The sequence below is a fragment of the Ruditapes philippinarum genome, unplaced genomic scaffold (assembly GCF_026571515.1).
Source record: "Ruditapes philippinarum isolate M1 unplaced genomic scaffold, ASM2657151v2 ctg8565_1_1_1_1, whole genome shotgun sequence".
In the NCBI taxonomy this organism is placed as follows: domain Eukaryota; kingdom Metazoa; phylum Mollusca; class Bivalvia; order Venerida; family Veneridae; genus Ruditapes; species Ruditapes philippinarum.
This window is the reverse complement of record NW_026853704.1, coordinates 8,684-18,566: the sequence shown is the minus strand read 5'-3', so window position 1 is coordinate 18,566 and position 9,883 is coordinate 8,684. Positions and strand designations below refer to the sequence as shown.

Genomic DNA, 9,883 nt, shown 5'->3' with positions numbered 1-9,883 from the left:
CGAGACCTGGAGATTGATACCGCTGTCCCTCCATTACAAAAAATAAGAGCTATAAGATAAGGGCTGTCCTTTTCAAACTATGCACATGTTGGAAAATATCAAAATACCATTTCAGAATATATATGTTTGAGACTTTAAAAATGATATTGCTTGTTTTTAAGGACACTTTCTTCCCTTAAAGGACCAGTACTGACCTACTAGCAGAGATAGTGTGGTAGATTTTCACCATGGATCAAGTCATCACTGGTGAAAGACACTAATTTAACCTCAATTCTGGATAGGTCATACTTGCCATATCTCACAAGTTAAGAATATAAAATATTTTAAAATATACTGTAAGTAAAGCTCTCCTGTTTGTTTGTTTGTTTGTTTCATTTAACGCCTTTTTCCAACAGTATTTCAGTCATATAGGCGGGTAGTTTCCTAACCATCGTTCCTGGAGAGTTACACCAGTACTAGACTACCTTCCTCCGCGCTAAACTACCAAAGCATCTCCCGGGGATCGAACCCACGCCAGAGAGGTAACTGGATTAGAAGTCATCGACTCTAACCCCTCGACCACGGAGGCGGTAAAAGCTCTCCTAAAGTTAGGCATATAACCACAACATCCAGGCTAAGTCACCCTTTACTATATTCCTCCTTTAACGCTATTGTTAACAAAATCATTAGGGATAAACATATAAACTGTAGCCTAATCAATACATGCATTATCATTGATAAATTTAAATGTAAGTCTCATCCCTTTAACTGTAACTCTGTAAATACAGAAATATTATACAGTCTCATCATATCTATAGATATAAATGTATGTAACATTAATAATTCCCAGTATCTATTTAATATATATGAAATCCTATTAACATTGGTACATGGATGGAACTCAAAATCTAGTAGAAAGAAAACTATAATGTATAGTATAAAAGTAAAATAAAAATCTCACCTAGTCTATATCATATGAAGATTGAGTTGTGTCTAAGCATTAAATGAACACTTGTTTTTCTTACAGTAACAAATACTGCCCCACTTAGACTTTATTTTAACAACTAACTGTATATACATAAAGTATTTAAAATAAATAATATTGCATGAATATAAGCACCTATATGCATAGCTTTAATTGTCTTTCTTTCATTTTCACCACATGTTATCTTATTAACAATTTTTATACAAACAAATAGAAACTGATTAATTACACATTCTTGTCGGAAAAATATATAATTTACAAAAATATACATATAGTCTCTCTTTGACCTCACAAACCACTTTAAACTGCTGACGAAAAAGAGTTCACATAGCAGTATTACTAACAAAAAATAAACAATGCATAATTAACTAAAATGAATCAACAGTGATTACCATAAAAAACTAAATCTAATATAAATAATAAATAAAAAAATGAAACTTCCAGTGAATTCCAAAATTCCGAAATTGACACAATGATATTTAGTATTACCAGCTTAGAGAAGCTGTTTAACTGAGCCTGCCATTTTATAAAGATAAATATCACAATTTTAATGCCTTTCAAATAAAATTATAAAATATAAATATAACAACATATTTGTTGACTTGATTTTTAAGAATCAAAATAAAACTAATTAAAACAACATAATATGAACTGTTAATATTAACAGCTCTTCCATGTGCCACAAAAAAGCATTTCATTTAAGGCGACGTCGTTCACGGGCGCGTCGACATTAACTTATCTTTGATCTGTTTATACACGTGATATTTCTCGGCCAATCGTAATCCACCTTTAAGTCAACATTTTTCAAACATTATATGCTTTTTGTTATGCTACTTTAAAATCCAAATATCTCTTCATATATTTAATATAAATTCAGGTAAATTAGATTTTTTAAAATTTCTATTCATATTAATTTGATCTTATGTAAATCATACGTTTGAATTTCATCTTAGGCAAGAGTAAATTAATAACGAAATAAGTTACGCACAACTACACCTTCATACATTTTTGAGAGCTGTCATGCATCTATCAGATGATTTTTATATTGTTATGTTTTTACATTGTTACTTTGTTTAAATTTTAGATCCGTATATGTGTGTTCACTAAATTTTATGACCACCGTTAATCGAAAATACATTTATATACATATATATTTACATACATGATATATAGTTGTCGGTGAAAATGATAATGATCATATGAAATCTGCGTAGCTAGGGGGACAATTCCTCAGTGCATACAACAGTTAACTGCTGTGATATAGTCTGTGGAGTTGTCTCCCTTAGAAGGTTAAAAAAGAAAATAAAGTATCTTGTAATTCTGATTAGAATGGCTTTCCATGTTTTATGTTTTTTTATGTTTTATATATATATATAATTTTATGTATACATGTAAAGATGAGACTGAAATAAAAAATAAAGATACCTTTTCGAATGTGAAAAAAAATTAAAGATGAACTGTTGTTTTGTTTATCAATGCATATATAAATATCTTTATCTCCTTACGGAAGCAACATTTTAAATTGTATATTTCCATCACCGTTGTATCTGTCTAAACAATTATGTGCACCTGGACTTTTGCATGGCATAAACACATTAGTTGTATATTTCGGTCGATGGTCTTTTTGTCCTGTATGCCTCCAGTGATTAGCATGTCTGTACAACTCTCTACCATATCTATTTCTAAAAGCCAATCCAGGGTTTCTTGGGGCATTTGACCATTGTCCAGTAAATAAAACTTTTGTAGGAGGTATACCACTTTTGACAAGCTTCTCACTGTCCAATTCAGGATGACCAGCAAAGTCACCATATTGACCTTTGTAATAAATTTCGAAAAAAATCGGCTCATGTATAATTTCACAACATTTAGGTGAGAATTTACCGGTTTTAATTGGAAAGTTTTTAAATGCCATTTCAAGCTGCTGACATGATGAACAATTTTTCAGAGAAAATCGCAAATCGTAGTCTATGTCCCAGGGGAGATTTTTCCCTAATTTGACAGCTCCTAACCCGGTACCTTCCTCAAATTCACATATGGTACCACTTTTCTCACACATTTGCATAATGAGTTTAATACCATCACTGTATAGTTTCAATGCACAAGGTGACAATGCTTTCGTTGGTTCAATTGTTATCTCAACATTTTCACAACTTCTATTTATTGTCTGACCATTTGGTGTAATGACCTTGAAAACATTCCAATATTCAGAAAATTCTGTCCAGTTTGAGCTCGACTTAGTGCTTTTGCTATCTATATGAAACATAGAGTCTGGACAAACAATTGTTTCCCGGTCTGACTTGGCAATTCTGAGAAACCAATCTTCGTATAATCCATTACTTTCTTCAAGACTTTTGAATTTGTTTTCCATTAAGTATTTAGTAGTCGTTATAAACGGACCTTGAATATAATCACAAAACAAACATTCATGAAAGGATTCATCATATCCCTCCATATACTTCAAAGTGTAATTTCTATACACCGACTGGAAACATCCTTTCCTCCAATGACCATTTGATTCACGAAACGCACCACCCACAGCGGTCACATTTATACTTTCTATTTCTCTAACTAGTCTTTCTAACCTAGAATCGTTTGTGAATGTATTCATTTTTCTTGCAACTAAAACATATGAAGTTTTTACATCTTTTATCAAACTGTTCAGTGCAGATCCCTCGGACTGATATTTAGATGAATTAATTTTCACCCCTCGATAATTATTTACTAAATTATTCGGAAAACTTTCGGTGTTGACTGCTATTAAGATATTAGCGTCTTTCATAACGCTATCGACTGAGATAATAAAATTATCAATAAAATCTGCTAGTAAACTTTCGTTGCCACTTGTATTTGCTATATATTTTATTACAGTTACCAGTTTTGAAACCGGTACACCATAAGAACAGTTGTCAGTGACAAATCCTTCATAATACATTGGGTACCCGTGTAATCCACCTTTATAACTTTCCTCACATATATGTTTAGATTTAACACTTTGTCTTTCATACACATTTTTAGAATCCACTTTGATATCTTCAAGAATGTTGTTCATGATAGAAATAGCTTTATTCAGATAATATGAAGTCTTAGACCCACGCACGTGTTTCTTAGCACTGTAAATGACTTTGGCAAGTGCTATAATCTTTTCTTTAGTTCCCTTTTCTGTTAAATTGTCTAAATCGAGGTGCATAGGAAGATGTCTTGACCATCCTTGAGGTTCAACATATGGCTGTTAAAATAAATAAATAAATAAATAAAATAAATAAATAAATAAATAATAGATAAAAAAATAAATAGACTGATAAATAAATAAATAAATGAATAACAAAAATGATTAAACATTTTTAAATATATAAATGAATAAATAATTAAAGTAAATAGATAAATTAAAATAAATAAATAATAAATAGATAAAAAATTAAATAAATAAAAAAAATAATGAATAAATGAATGAATGAATGGATGAATAGATAAATGAACGAATGTATGAATGAATAAATATATAGATAAATAAACAAATAAATAAATAAATCAAAATAAATAAACAAATAAATAAATGAGTAAAGTATATTGATCAATCAAACTAAATAAATGAATAAAAAAAAATCGATAAAATAAACAAATAAATAGATAAATAAATAAAAATGAATGAATGAATTAATTAATGGATGGATAAATGAATGAATGAATGAATGAATAAATAAATATATTTCAAATAAATAAATGAATAAACAAATTAATCAAAATAAATAAATAAATAAATAGATAAATAAATAAACAAGCAATTATCATAGTATTGCAAGCAATCCATAAGTCCCCTACCGGTAAGAACCCCATCAACATTCTAAAGGGCCATTGGCTATTCACTATTGTTTCAATTTTTCTCTATTTTAAGTAAAATTGTTGGAAAAGTTCTTTAAAAGTGATCACAGGAAACAGTTTTCATGAACAGACAGACAGACAGACAGACAGACAGACAGACAGACTGAAGGACACTCTAAAGTTCATACTTGAAACATCCCTGTTACCAAAATATAACATTTTTAAAAGCAAAATTCTTAAAGAGGAGATAACACTTGAATTAAAGATGTAATTTCATAAAAAATTTCAGCTCATTTTGACTAATCACAAATAATGTTATATTTGCCATGTTTTAAGCCTAATTGTTGCCAAGGCAACCAATATTTTTTTCAAAATAGGAAGAAAATATAAGACATGCATAATTTCCAGACTGCCATCTACCCATATTTCAAGTTTCATAAAAATATTTCCAGTACTTTTTGAGTTATCACTGGATTTAGTTTATGTGTAAAATTTGCCATATTTTCAGTCTATGTGTTGCCATAGCAACCAGAATTTTCAACATAGGAAGAAAAGAAAAAGACATGCATAATCATCAGACTGCCATCTACCCATATTACAAGTTTTATAAAAAATATTTTTATTACTTTTTGCGTTAACACTGGAAGCAGTTTATGTGTAAAATTTGCCATATTTTCAGTCTATTTGTTGCCTTAGCAACCAGAATTTTCAACGTAGGAAGAAAACAAAAAGATGTGCATAATTTCCAGACTGCCATCTACCCATATTTTAAGTTTCATAAAAATATTTCCAGTACTTTTTGCGTTATCACTAGACCCAGTTTATGTGTAAAATTTGCCATATTTTCAGCCTATTTGTTGTCACAACAACCAGAATTTTCAACATAGGAAGAAAAAAAAGAATTTCCATACTGCCATCTATCCTTATATCAAGTTTCATAAAAATATTTTCAGTACTTTCCAAGTTATCGCAGGATCCAGTTTTGTGGACGAATGACAAACAGACGGACGGACGGCGTACGGACAGACGGACGGACGGAGGGTAAACCTAAAGTCCCCTCCGGTAAACCGGTAGGGGACTAATCAATGATTAAAGTAAATAGATAAATTGAAATAAATGAATAATAAAAAAATATACATACGCATGAACGGACGGACAGATGGATGGGCGGACGGACAAGGGTAAATTTAAATGCCCCTTATAGTGGGTGCACAATAAATAAATCAATCTTTCCCTAAAAGAAATAAATTAATAGATAAATAAATAAATAAATGTCGAGTTATTGGTTTTATTCATTGAATTGCTTTTAAATGGCAACGATACCTAAAATACACAAAGTTATCCCCCTCCCCCCCCAAAAAAAACCAAAAAAAAAAAAAAAACAACAACAACAAAAAAAACAACAACAAAAAAAAAACAACGAACAAAAAATCAAACAACGAACAAAAAAAAAACAAAACAACAAAAACTAGTAGTTTTATAGCCCCAAAATATTAAGTAGGAAAATGGCAAAAAGTGTTGGGGAATTAAGTCTTAAATATTAAATACTGGAAAAACGAATTATGGACTTCTTGGAGAATGTAATTTACCTAAATATGATCTATCAATGTAAAAAAAAAATGTTCAGGATTCAGAGAAAAATTAAATATGTTAGAACTTGTTTTACTTAATTAAAGTGAATCGGTCTTTAGTGGAAGGTTTGTAAAACAAAAAAAAATAATAAGGTTGATAATATTTTGAATGAGACATAACATCGAACCTCGAAAGCATTATATATGGAAGTTGTTGGCAAGTGTGAAATACATCATCCTATATATTCATATAGCAGCTAATAAAATGATAAACATAAAATACATATCTATTCTGTTTATCAATATTTGAAATTCTAATGAACATGTGCCAATAGTAGACCCATCGACCTTGGAATATAATGTGGCAATAGATTCTTGGTCATATTATTATAATGAATTTAGAAATAAATATTAATTTTCTTACCTTTATTGTGCAATCATTATACACGAAATGTACATGTATAACAATGAAAGAGCACAACAATATCATGCCAAGAAACAGCTTCAGTCTTGAATCTATATCTTTCATTTTTGCTTTCTGAAAAAAAAGAAGAAAAAACAAGTTCATGATTGATTGTCCGTTTGTCTTTATCTTACGCCGTTTTTAGACATTTTATCATATATTCATACTTGACATACTTTTAATCACATTTGTACACAAATACATTTACACCGAAGGTATCAACAAACCAAATATTAAGGACATCGGCCAATAAAAAATAAATGCTGCATGAGCTTAATTATGAAAATCTAATTTTAGCACTCGTGACCTTAACATTGAGCCATAGTATACATTTACAATGTAAATTGAAAGGCATCGGTCAATAAATTAATGATGCATGTGCTTAAAAGTAAACACCTAATTTCAGCAGCATTGACTCCTAAAGTTAGAAGACCACCAAATAGCATTGGTGATTTTTACTTGAAACCGAGTAATTCAAAACTCCATCAAACATTGAAAGACTTTCCACAGTATTTTTAATACTAAATATAAAATACATCAGCCAATTATTGAACGCTGTATGAGCAAAAGTGTAAAAATCTATTGTAGCGCCAGTAACCTTGATCCAATGAAGTGACATTGTTCTCAATCCAAAGGTAGAGGACAATTCAAGTATGTTCTTTTTAAACAGGAAATGTCTAAAAATGTAAAATGTTTTTCAAGCACATGTGACCTTGATCCAAGTGACGCTTTTTGTTTCATCCCAAAGATGTAAAAACACCTACAGAACGCAGGACGTTCCGTTAAACAGGAAAGACATCAGTTTGTAAATAAAGTTAACAGTAGCTAAAGTTAATCAAAGCACAGAAGGCGGTGAATTTGCTTAGGTCTCAGAATGTCTGAAAGGTGAGGGTTGTGAAATTACAGCAAAAAAATGAGTTGCCTTCACTGGGATTTGAACTCCAGACCTCTAGCTTCCTAAACAAGCATGTAAATCCCTCGACCACGGGGAAGTTATAAGATAACAGCCTGAAGAAAATCTTAATGTTCTAAATTAAGGTTTGTAACCCATATTAATTTCATGATATTTCGTTCACGGTAAACCTGTTGCTTAACACTGATGTAAATAATATATATGCATGTTTATTTAATTTTACCCATGAAATATGGTGCTATATCAGTCAAATATATTTCATATTTTTTAAAAATAAATATGAGTTATAAATATGAAAGTGGGCGGAGTCAAAACTCATATTTATTTCAAGGGACTTCTTTCGCCATTTTGTTTGAAAAATCTGATAAATACAAAACAACTTTTTCTTGAATTTTGTTTTGAAAACTACCTAGAATGATAGAAAATGGTCTAAATAAGAAAATTAATCCGAACACCAATATCTTTAATTCAGTAATTAACGCTGTACAGGCGTTTAAAGAATTGTTTACATGACGTGACAATGTAGCGCCAAACAGCGTGTGCTTACGCATACATTACTGCGCGCTGTACAATTGCAGTTGGTAGCAAGCAAGGGGTTTCGTTACCATTTTCTTTGATAATGAAATTAAATAAAAAGGTTATTTTTCGTTTTTCGTGAAATATGGTATATATTTTCACTCAACATGATAAAATGCTACATATTTTCACTCGCCGTACCGGCTCGTGAAAATATGTGGCATTTTATCATGTTTCGTGAAAATATATTTCATATTTCACTCAAACGAAAAAATATCCTCTTAATATCTGTAAAGAATTACACAATATTAGAAATCTTTGACCAATTGGGAACTTTTTTTTCTTCCCCGAGAAGGCTTGAAAATTTATGCGGCTGTCATTTGACAATCTTTACACGATAATCTCCCCTTATTCTGCCCCGGACGGACAAATAATCAATCAGTCAATCAATCAGTCAATCAATCAATCAATCAATCAATCAATCAATCAATCAATCAAACAAACAAACAATCAAACAAACAAACAAACGAACGAACGGGGAGTTCAATATTTATATGCCCATTGAAGAACATAAAAGCATGTCAGGCAGTCAATAAATGATTTGTCAAGTTCAATCATACTCAGTCTGCAACTTTTTTTTTTATAAATGTGATGTTTTCACTGTTCAGAGGTAAACTTCTATGTATAGAAAAATATATTTATGATAAGGTAAAATCTTGTGTAAACATTGTAATACTTTTATGATTTTTTCGTATATGGTATAAGATTACGTCAAGGGAAGGTAATTTCGCCAATTTTATTTTCGCTGTTTATTTATGATGTTCTTAGAACAAGATATCACTTGTTACCTTCAAATAAATGGCATTATACTTATGCTTTTACCTTTAGCTGATAACATGGTTAAGTTTAAGATTAAGTCTTTTACATACTTATTGTAAAAAGTGGAGCTTAGAAGTCAATGTTGAAAAAAACTAAAGTGGTTGATTTTAGGAAACGTGGTGGGTTATAACCAGAATAAATTTTGTATAATGGCATAAAGCTAGAAGTTGTGAATGATTTTAATTACGTAGGTGTAAGTTTTAATTATACTGGCACATTTACTTTAAATCAAGACAGTTAGTTTGAAAAGCTATGAAGGTCCTGAATATTTCACTTATAAATTGTAAGAAATACAATTAAAAACTTAAAATCTTATGCCAGGTATTGGATTCTTTTATAGGTTTCTATTCTGTGTTATGTATTTGAAATATGGGCGAACATTAAGTCAAACGAAACAGAAAGAGCGCATCTCAGAGTTTTTGTAAAAAGATGTTACTAATAAATGTTAGGTTAAATACATGTAATATAACAGTTTTTTTTGCGGAAAACTGAGACGTTATCCGTTATCTTTGACAAGATATTTGAAAATATAAATTGGTCAGAGCTACTACAAACTGATAATATTATTCTGAAATATTATCATTTGTTTTTAATGATTGTACAAGTGGAAAACGTAATTGGTTATCAAATGTCAAATATATTTTGTACACTTATGGCTTTATGGATGTATGGGAGAATGTTATAAATCCTTTATCAACGTGTAAGAGCCTCTGTTCATAAAAAAGGCTTTGTACTGTAGCATTCTTTGGTTTAAAAAT

At 30.2% G+C, this 9,883-nt stretch overlaps 1 protein-coding gene across 1 annotated transcript; it reads right to left on the bottom strand.

Annotated features, from left to right (window-relative positions):
• Positions 1-581: 581 nt before the first annotated feature.
• On the bottom strand, positions 582-7,121 carry LOC132737585 (uncharacterized). Its single transcript, XM_060724899.1, has 2 exons — positions 6,779-7,121; positions 582-4,190 (listed from the first exon to the last, which is right to left on the bottom strand). The coding sequence occupies exons 1-2, from the start codon at positions 6,920-6,922 to the stop codon at positions 2,466-2,468; spliced, it is 1,869 nt and encodes a 622-aa protein (XP_060580882.1). The 5' UTR covers positions 6,923-7,121; the 3' UTR covers positions 582-2,465.
• Positions 7,122-9,883: the final 2,762 nt, after the last annotated feature.

What these genes read in the sequence shown, in the direction of transcription:
- LOC132737585 (XM_060724899.1), bottom strand. Translation starts at nt 6,922, where the DNA reads ATGAACTTGTTTTTTCTTCTTTTTTTTCAGAAAGCAAAAATGAAAGAT. An exon ending in ATAATGATTGCACAATAAAG is followed by an intron (nt 4,191 to 6,778) that starts GTAAGAAAATTA and finishes TTATTTTAACAG; the next exon opens with CCATATGTTGAACCTCAAGG.